Below are 10,685 nucleotides of genomic sequence, written 5' to 3'. Positions count from 1 at the left end.
AAAAATCGATTAAAGTAAATTCTAGTGAAAAATTTTCATTTTAAACAGAAAATAAAAAGATGTATCTAATATAAACTTGATCTCATATGACAATGAATTTAATAAAAGTTAAATTAAATTTTACATCAAAAAATATATAAAATTAATTAAAATATTTATAATATGTATTTAATATAAACTCAATTTCATATAACAATGATTTCAATAACAATTAAATTAAAATTTATATTGAAATATGTATAAAATTAATTAAATTATTTATAATGAATACATAAATATATGGAAATATTTATTTTAATAACTAGTAAGTTTATTAAAATTTTCTAAATTTTACCCATGAATAATATAAGACAATTTTTTATAATTACAATATATTTAATTTACTTTAAAATTTTTAATTTTTGTTATTTTATTTTAATAATAGAATAGTTTATTTAAATTAAAAAAAATTAAAAACTTATATGATTATTAACCAATACTTGAAAGGAAAACAGTATAATTATATTTAATTAATATAAAAATATAAAAATAAAAATTATAATATATTTATTATTTAAATATAACATATTTATATAATTTATTTACAATATTTCTATTTATATTATAAAAATTTTATTTCTCATGAAAAGTTATGTATTCGTTCGCAAAGAGGTTTATGGTATGTTTGGACTCCCAAGGCATCATCAATAATGCTAAGAAGAAATAAAGAAAAAATATATATAAAAGAAAAAGAAAAAAAATAATAGCCAGGGCCCACCTAATTTTTTAATATAATTATAGTTATTACCTTATTTAGATTTCTACATTAAAAAATTATATAATTTTTTAATATAATTTTTTAATAATTATAGTTATTACCTTATTTAGATTCACTTATTATTAGTATGTAAGGATTTAATATAAATTATTTAATATTTAAAATTTATTAATTTAAATTTATATTAAATAAAATCTATAAAAATATAAAACTCTTATTAATATTAATTAAAGTGTTCCGTATCAAAGTTTAAATTTGAAATTTCTAGTTAAAAAGAGTAAAAACGGTATTATAATATTTAAATTTATAACTTCACTGTATTAAATAAGGATAAGCATTCAGTTATTCGATTTAAAATCGAATTGAACTGAATAAATCGAAAATTAAAATTTTGGCATTCATGAAAATCGAATCAAATTGATTTTAATCAGAAATCAAATCGAATCGAATCGATCCGATTCAGTTCGATTCAATTCGATTTGATCAATTTAAATTTTTAATAAATTTTTATTTTTTATATTTTATTTTTAATATTTTAAAATTTAATTGAAATATTTTAACCTGATATAATTTTTTTAAATTATTAAAAATAATATATTATTATCACTAATGGGTTCGATTTAAGTTTTTTAATTTTTTTATATTAAAATCGAATCGAAATAATTAAAAATTTTAAAATTAAAAATTGAATTGAACTGAAATAAATAAAAAATTGAACTAAAATTTTAAATTAATTCAATTCGATTAATTTTTTTAATTTAAATTAAATATTGATCAATATGTTATCAAGACATTAAGGAATAAATTATTCATAGTCAGTATTTACTATGGAATTCTTGATTTATTCATTTAAATACTCACTGATTGGGCCCACTTGAATTTAAACTGCCGACCTGAATTTAAACGGCAGGGTCATATTGCTGGCGAAGCCACACCAGCCTTCCTTGGTTGGAAAATAAAAAAAGGAAAAAAGGAAAAAAATAACATATTCACATAATACACTTCCCATTTCTGAATCCACGTATATAAAAAGGAGAGACATACACAACTCTTCATAGAAGAAACAACTCTCTTCTCTTCTCTTCTTCCTTATCACCGTCGCCACCTTCTCTCTTTCTCTCTTCCATAAACTGACCTCTTCTTCTTCTGCGAGAGCTTTTGCTTAAGATCAAATGGCTAAGTCTATCACTCTTGAAGAGATCAAGAACGAAACCGTTGATCTGGTATATTTATTTTCTTTCTTTGTTTGTTTCTTTTCGTTTATCTCTTTCTTGTGCATGTTCTTGTTCTCTGTTTAGGCAATGAGATGAGATCTTGGCTCTTGGTTTTTAGGTACTTGAACTTGTACTCATTTCTGCGTTTAGTTCAAAGATCAGATAATTTGATTTGTTTTAATTATATATATATGAGCTTTTTTACCAACTTTCTATTTTCTTTTTGGATTCTCTTAATTTCCCAGAAAATGAAATCTCTTTAATTTAATTAATTATTTGATTTTTTCATTTTTTTAATTTATTAATTTTCTCTCAGTTGTCAATAATATTTGTGAATGGATCTTCACATGGGAAATGAAGAGAGAGAGAGAGAGGAAGAGGACAGACAAGAATAAGTTGTATTTCCATCTTCTCTCTCCTCATTTAAGGATAGTTTACTAATTATTGAATTAAATATTTAATTATGTTGAAATTAATGTATATTAAATGTACTATATATATATATATATATATACACAAATATTTAATTAATAATTACTATTTCTTTTTACAAAAAATCAATCCTCTAGATTATACAAATAAAATTATAAATTTTTTTATATTTTTAATTTTAAAATTTAATAATTATTACACTCACAGACTTAATGTAATAGTAAATATATCTAAATAAATATGAGAGGTTTTAAATTTTAATTTTTTAATTTAATTTTAAAAAAAAATTTGACAATTATTTTCTAAACTAATACTTCAGGGTGTTCTATATGATTCATGATTTGTATAATTAATTTTTAATATATTCCTATTGTATATATATTAAAAATTTATTAAATTTAAAAATAATTTAATAATAAAATTACTTTGAGAACTTTTGGTACCATTCCGTAGCACTTTAGCCTTTGCTCTCTGCACGATGAAATGGAAAATAATTATTATTTTCTTTGTTTCTTTCTTTCTGGACTTCGAATAATAATAAATTATGTATATTTATATAATTATTATATATATTTTTAATTAATTAATTATAAACATTGTTTTTCCATATGAGACATATATCAGTTGTAGTTTTGTTTGTCCTAACCGTCTCCTTTCCAATAACTCTCGCGTTCAACGGCACTGACACTTCAGTTTTTTATTTTAATTGTTCTCGAAGTCATCAAAGGTTCCTTTTTTTCTATGTTGACAATTTTAGCCCTTGATTGATTTGAAATTCGCACCATAGCGTATGGAGTCAGTTTTATGGCAAGTGCTGGCGCGTGCATTGCACGCACAACTCTCATTGGAATTTAGTGCAGTGCTGTCCCATATATATATGTATATATATATATTTTTTTTACACTAACTTTTTGGCATTCATCGTCAACGCTTGTTTTGATTGGGTCTTTCATGACAACTCGTGGGTCCGAGTTAGGTTCTGTCTCTGAGTCTGACGCACCTATTGACTCGGAGCAACTTTGACAACTTTAATACAGTTTATTAGTATTTTATTGAACGAAAAACTGAATTAAATTAATTTTAAAATTTAATTTGATTTTATATTTAATTTTATTTGATTTAATTTTTAATTTTAAAATTTTGTGTTATTTCAATTCGGTTTGATTTTAATTAAAAAAATTAAAAAAATTAAATCGAATCGATTAATGATAATAATATATTATTTTTAATAATATAGAGAAATTAAATTATATTAAAATTAAAATATTTTAATTAAATTTTAAAATATTAAAAATAAAGTGTCAAAAATAAAAATTTTATTAAAAATCGAAATTGATCAAATCGAACCGAATCGAACCAAATCAGACCGGTTCGGTTCGATTCGGTTTCTGATCAAAATCAGTTCGGTTCGATTTTTATAAATACTAAAATTTTAATTTTTGGTTTATTCGGTTCGGTTTGATTTTGAACCGAACCGATCAAATGCACACCCCTACTTTAATAAGCAATTATTTTTCCTTTGACAAAAAAATAATTATTTTTAAACTATAAATTTAATATATCATCGTGTTTTATCTTTTCATATCAGTTTAATTGTAATTTGTATTTTGAATATAATAATTTATAATATAGTTATTGAAGTTTAATAAAATTTATAATTTAATTTCTACCGTTTAGAGTCAATGTTTAATCGATTCGATAAAAAATCAAATCGAACTGAATAAATTAAAAATTAAAATTTTAATATTTTTAAATATGAATTGAAAATAATTTTAAACAATTTAAATTATACGATAAATTATCCTTTTAATATTTAAACATTAACTTTATAAATTTGTGTTTTTAACAAATTAAATTTGAATCGACGTTTTTAACTTATGACTAACTAATTATAATTTTAATAAAAAATTAAATTATTAATAAATTAAATTTTAGGAATTAATTTTTTAATAAAAAAGCAAAGATTAAATTGTAATTTTAACCAAATATAAAAAGTTTACTTAATTATTATTATTCACCACTTAATAACTTTAATATGATAGTATCAAATTTTATTTTAAAAATACACTATGGGTGAAGGTTGTGTCTAATATTTTGGAATAAATTTTCAATGTAGGAACGGATACCCATTGATGAAGTGTTTGAGCAACTGAAATGTACGAGAGAAGGTTTATCTTCAGAGGAAGGAGCCAACAGGCTTCAAATCTTTGGCCCCAACAAACTAGAAGAGAAAAAGGTGCATCATTTTCTCAAACCACTATTGGCCAGTTTCAGCCTCAGTCCCTTATAAACTAATTACTGTTCTGTGCTTTTAATGGACAGGAAAGCAAACTTCTCAAGTTTTTGGGGTTTATGTGGAACCCATTATCATGGGTTATGGAAGCTGCAGCGATTATGGCAATTGCATTGGCAAATGGGGATGGGAAACCCCCTGATTGGCAAGATTTCGTTGGTATTGTTTGCTTGTTGGTTATCAACTCTACTATCAGTTTTATTGAAGAAAATAATGCTGGTAATGCTGCTGCTGCTCTTATGGCTGGTTTGGCTCCTAAAACTAAGGTATTTTGCTGAACAAATATGCTTCAATTTGTGAGGTTACCCTTCTTGCTTCAATCTGTAAAATTTATTATTTAATCCAAAATTTTAACACTAGTAACAATATGATACTTGTATTTTGAAATAAGGCCATTCAGTCCCTTGCTTTTGCTTCTATTATACATTTAAGTCCTTTCATCCATTTTGTCATTGGTTTTATATGTTAAATTACCATTCCTTATGTGAATATTGCAATTATTTATAATTTCATCCTTTAATTTTGTAATTAGTTGCAATTTCATCTGTTTGTCTCTCTCTACATGTATGTCTCTTCCTTGAGAGAAAAGAGAGATGAAGACATAGCATTAATGGATGGAATTGTAAATAACCTTAAAATTAAGGGAGGAAATTATAAGTACTATCAATATCTAGGGATTAAATAGTAATTTATCTTAAAATACTAACAAAAAATGGACGAAATAACTTAATCATATGATGGAAGAAAAATCAATGAACTAAATAATTTGATATCTAAAGTATAGGAACTAAATTGATATTAATGATAAGATCTATGGTCTAATAGGAAATTTCTCTAAATTTCAGTAATGGGTTTTAATACTGGTGTAATGGAACTTTATGAACATTTTTTCACATTCTTATCTTTCATTTTCCATTAGAGGTGCAAGTACAAGTTTTCTCACAACTCATGTGGTGCATGTATAGGTGCTCAGGGATGGAAAATGGACTGAGGAGGAAGCTGCAATTCTAGTTCCAGGAGACATCATAAGTGTCAAATTGGGAGATATCATCCCTGCTGATGCCCGTCTTCTCGAAGGTGATCCTTTGAAAGTTGATCAGTCTGCTCTTACTGGAGAATCACTTCCAGTTACCAAGAATCCTGGGGATGAGGTTTTCTCTGGTTCCACTTGCAAACAAGGAGAAATTGAAGCTGTTGTTATAGCCACTGGTGTTCACACCTTCTTTGGCAAGGCTGCACATCTTGTAGATAGCACTAACCAAGTTGGGCATTTTCAGAAGGTGCTCACTGCTATTGGGAACTTCTGTATTTGTTCCATAGCAGTAGGAATGTTGATTGAGATCATTGTCATGTACCCTATTCAACACCGCAGATATAGAGATGGAATTGACAATCTTTTGGTTCTATTGATTGGAGGTATTCCAATTGCTATGCCAACAGTCCTATCCGTAACAATGGCTATTGGGTCACATAAGTTGTCTCAACAAGGGGCCATCACTAAGCGTATGACTGCTATTGAAGAAATGGCTGGTATGGATGTGCTTTGCAGCGACAAAACTGGGACCCTGACTCTCAACAAACTGAGTGTTGACAAAAACTTGATTGAGGTGTTCACTAAAGGTGTGGAAAAAGATCATGTGATCCTACTAGCTGCCAGGGCTTCTAGAGTAGAGAATCAAGATGCGATTGATGCTGCTATGGTTGGAATGCTTGCTGATCCAAGAGAGGTAAGATCATGTTCCATGAGCTTTTCTGCGAACGAAGGTAGTGATTGTGCTCTTTACTTGAAAGCTAACGCATGTATATGCAGGCAAGAGCTGGTATAAGAGAGGTGCACTTCTTGCCATTTAATCCTGTTGACAAGAGGACTGCTTTGACTTACATTGATGACAAAGGCAACTGGCACCGTGCAAGTAAAGGTGCCCCTGAGCAGGTAAACTTTATTCATCTTTATAATGGAACTTGGTGTTAACACTAATTTAAATATCACTTAATTCATTTGTCGTAATGTGTTTCTGTGAATAGATATTGACATTGTGCAATGCAAGGGAAGATCTCAAGAGGAAAGTCCATTCTGTTATAGACAAGTTTGCTGAACGCGGGCTTCGGTCATTGGGAGTTGCTAGACAGGTTTCAATTACTAAACTTGATGTTGAAACATTACTTCTATATTGCTTTATCATTTCTAAAGAAAGAATAAAAAAAAAAAACTCTTATCTCTGTCACTTTTTTATGCTTGTAGCAAGTGCCTGAGAAAACAAAGGAAAGTCCAGGTGGTCCATGGGAGTTTGTTGGCCTGTTGAATCTCTTTGATCCTCCAAGGCACGACAGTGCAGAAACCATCCGCAGGGCTCTCAACCTTGGTGTAAATGTCAAGATGATTACTGGTAATCTAATCCATTCATTGTTTTAAGTGCTTGGGAAATGTATATACTATTGGCTTACACGACAGCTAACCCGCCATCTCAAGAGAGTTGCTAACTTTATGGTTTATGATAATTTCTAGGTGATCAGCTTGCCATTGCAAAAGAGACAGGGCGAAGACTCGGCATGGGAACAAACATGTACCCATCTGCTTCTTTACTTGGTCAGGATAAGGATGAGAGCATTGCTGCACTTCCTGTAGAAGAATTGATTGAGAAGGCAGATGGCTTTGCTGGAGTGTTCCCAGGTCAGTGATATCTTTTATGCTGGCTATTTGCGAACAAGAAATAGGAATTTGTAAATCTTGATTTACTCGGATGATTTAGTCCTTATGATGTCGAGTCTATCTTTGTTTCCTCCATAGAACACAAATATGAAATAGTGAAGAAGTTGCAAGAAAGAAAGCACATTGTTGGAATGACTGGTGATGGTGTTAATGATGCACCTGCTTTAAAGAAGGCAGATATTGGAATTGCTGTTGCTGATGCGACAGATGCTGCAAGAGGTGCATCCGACATTGTTTTAACCGAACCTGGATTAAGTGTTATTATCAGTGCTGTGCTTACCAGTAGAGCTATTTTCCAAAGGATGAAGAACTATACTGTCAGTTTCAATTTTCCTTTCTTGCAAACTAAGAATGCAATTTCATTTCCTTAAAGTGGTAAGCGTTTAGTGACATTAATACTTTCCTTTTTGCAGATCTATGCAGTTTCCATCACAATCCGTATTGTGGTAAGTAGATATAGGATTCAAACAATTTGATAACGTGATTTGCTATTTTAAGCAACATATGAATAATGTTTTTGAGATGTTTCCAATTTTGCAGTTTGGTTTCATGCTCATTGCTCTGATATGGAAGTTTGACTTCTCTCCTTTTATGGTTCTGATTATTGCCATCCTAAATGATGGTCAGTTTTCAATTTACTTGTGTTTATTTTTACAGAGTCTTTTGTTGCTTTAGGAACAAAAACTAATCTTAAATTCCAAATTCTTAGGAACAATTATGACAATCTCAAAGGATAGAGTGAAGCCATCACCTTTGCCTGATAGCTGGAAACTCAAAGAGATATTTGCCACTGGAGTTGTGCTTGGTGGTTACTTGGCTCTGATGACTGTGATATTCTTCTGGGTCATGCATAAAACTGACTTCTTTTCAGTAAGAAATGCAAATTTCGCTTTCCCAACTTACAATTTAATGAATTATTCAAAACTTTTATTTGATTGTCATCCAACTAGTAACTCAACTTTTCATAAATGCAGGACAAATTCGGCGTTAGATCTATAAGAAATAGCGAAGACGAAATGATGGGTGCTTTGTATCTTCAAGTCAGTATTGTAAGCCAAGCTCTTATTTTTGTGACTCGTTCTCGCAGCTGGTCTTATGCTGAACGTCCTGGTCTGCTACTAGTGTCTGCCTTCGTAATTGCACAACTAGTATGAACATCTTTCTAATTTCCATTTATTGAAGAGGCTAAGGCTAAATCTTCTTTGTGACCTAAAAAGCTAAATGAAGTATGGTTTTCAGGTTGCAACTGTGATTGCTGTATATGCCAACTGGGGCTTTGCAAGGATCAAAGGAATTGGCTGGGGATGGGCTGGTGTTATCTGGATTTACAGTGTTGTTTTCTATATTCCACTTGACCTGTTGAAGTTCGCCATTCGTTACATCTTAAGTGGAAAGGCTTGGCTCAACTTGCTAGAAAACAAAGTAGATCTTTTCCTTCCAGTTACCTTTTTATGGAACTTGAATTTTGGATTCAAACATCAGAAGACTTTAATATGCTTTACTTTTTTCCTTATATAACAGACTGCATTCACCACCAAGAAAGATTATGGTAAAGAGGAGAGAGAAGCTCAATGGGCTCTTGCTCAAAGAACCTTGCATGGGCTTCAACCACCAGAAACTGCCAATATCTTCAATGAAAAGAACAGCTATAGAGAATTGTCTGAGATTGCTGAACAGGCCAAGAGACGGGCCGAGGTTGCAAGGTATGTCACTGTTCTTTAAACCTCACTTGCATAGTGATAAAAATTTGAAAAGAAGTTAGACATTTACTCAAATGTTTTATAATTGAATGTTTTTCTTCTTTAACCTTCTATAATAGGCTTAGAGAGCTTCACACGCTCAAGGGACATGTCGAATCAGTGGTGAAGCTGAAGGGTTTGGATATTGATACCATCCAGCAGCATTATACAGTGTAAAAAAATCTGCAATAACATTGCTTGACAAGGAAAGGGATTCAGTTAAATGATGAACCAAATCAAGAAAGCAAAGAAGGAGATAAGTAGTTAAGGCTTTCTAGACAAAGAAGAAATGTCTATGCCATAGTCGTCCTAATCTATTTTCTGTCTTTTCTTTTATATTTCAACTTTTGGAAGAGATAGCTGTGTTGACCAAGTTCTTGCTAAGTAAAGAGCAAACATCTCCTTATTACATAATTTGAAGTCTTAATTTTAATTTTCTCTTGCTTAATTTCTCACTTGGCTAATCACACACACACAATCTCACCCTGGCAAATTAAATTTTACAGTTCATAAAGTTGTCTACTTTACATTCTTAATGATAAGAATCTAAATTCTGTTATTTTTGTTCTTTCCAACGAAAAGGTAAGGTCATACATACAAAAGTCACAATAGAAAAGGGCTAGTTTATCAAGGACATAGTCCCTATTAGTGTTGATGATGAATCTCTTATTGGTTCTAAAGGGTGGTCTTGGGTGTTATTTGAATGGGTTTGCAAATCTCCTCCTGTGAGCTGGCTTTTTACATACAGTTAAGTGTCGGACAAACAACGCTTTTAAAATAGCAAAAATAAAATATTGCAGAAAAAAAAAATGACACGATAATTTTAACATAGTTCACCCTTAATTTTAGGTTTCGTCCACGAGCCGAATTCCGAATAATTCTTCCACTGTAAAAATAGTAGGTACAAAGAGAGATTACAAGTGAGATCTATCCAAAAATAGAGGCACTCAAAGTGTTTCTTAAAAGATCCAAAATATTTTCTTCACTATTTTCGTTACCCCCCAAATAAACTCTTATTCTCTCAATATTTTTCTCTCAGAGCTACAAGTTCTGAAATCTCAAAACACTTAAAAGAAAAATTATGGGATTTGCTAACTTGAGCTTGATGCTTGAAGATTTCATTCCTTGCCTATTTATGGGCAAAATCCTTTCCCTTCGCTTGGTGGTAAATAGGCCACGTTGGTGACTTTTATTGTGTAGCTGAAAATTTTTTTTATTAATAACTTCATAATCATTATTGTGGGCCCTCCATGTTGGATGGACCAACTTAATAATTCTTCCCCTCCCAATCTACATAGAAGGAAACACCATTCCAGCTGCCAGTCGACATTACTCAAACTTTTCTTTTAGTAGAATCTTGGTTAACATGTCTAATCTATTTTCTTTTGTATGGATCTTTTTAAGCAGTAGGTGCTTTGTCTCCAATACATTTCTAATCCAGTGATATTTCACGTCAATATGACTCGGTCCAAGTTTTTAAATTTTTTATGGTATAGTCAAAGGAGTTCCTGAGATTCTATTCTTTCAAAAAGACAGTTTA

At 30.0% G+C, this 10,685-nt stretch overlaps 1 protein-coding gene across 1 annotated transcript; it reads left to right on the top strand.

Annotated features, from left to right (window-relative positions):
* Positions 1 to 1,774: 1,774 nt before the first annotated feature.
* LOC110616575 (plasma membrane ATPase 4) lies at positions 1,775 to 9,589 on the top strand. The gene is made up of 16 exons (XM_021758992.2): positions 1,775 to 1,980; positions 4,520 to 4,639; positions 4,726 to 4,962; positions 5,662 to 6,423; positions 6,507 to 6,629; positions 6,722 to 6,826; positions 6,939 to 7,083; positions 7,203 to 7,367; positions 7,485 to 7,723; positions 7,820 to 7,852; positions 7,947 to 8,028; positions 8,116 to 8,276; positions 8,381 to 8,554; positions 8,646 to 8,828; positions 8,928 to 9,109; positions 9,226 to 9,589. Exons 1-16 carry the CDS (start codon positions 1,930 to 1,932, stop codon positions 9,320 to 9,322), a joined length of 2,859 nt encoding a protein of 952 aa, XP_021614684.1. The 5' UTR covers positions 1,775 to 1,929; the 3' UTR covers positions 9,323 to 9,589.
* Positions 9,590 to 10,685: the final 1,096 nt, after the last annotated feature.

Source organism: Manihot esculenta, chromosome 6 (genome assembly GCF_001659605.2).
Source record: "Manihot esculenta cultivar AM560-2 chromosome 6, M.esculenta_v8, whole genome shotgun sequence".
Lineage (NCBI taxonomy): Eukaryota > Viridiplantae > Streptophyta > Magnoliopsida > Malpighiales > Euphorbiaceae > Manihot > Manihot esculenta.
Note: the sequence above shows the minus strand (reverse complement) of the source record. Positions and strands in the feature narration are given on the sequence as shown.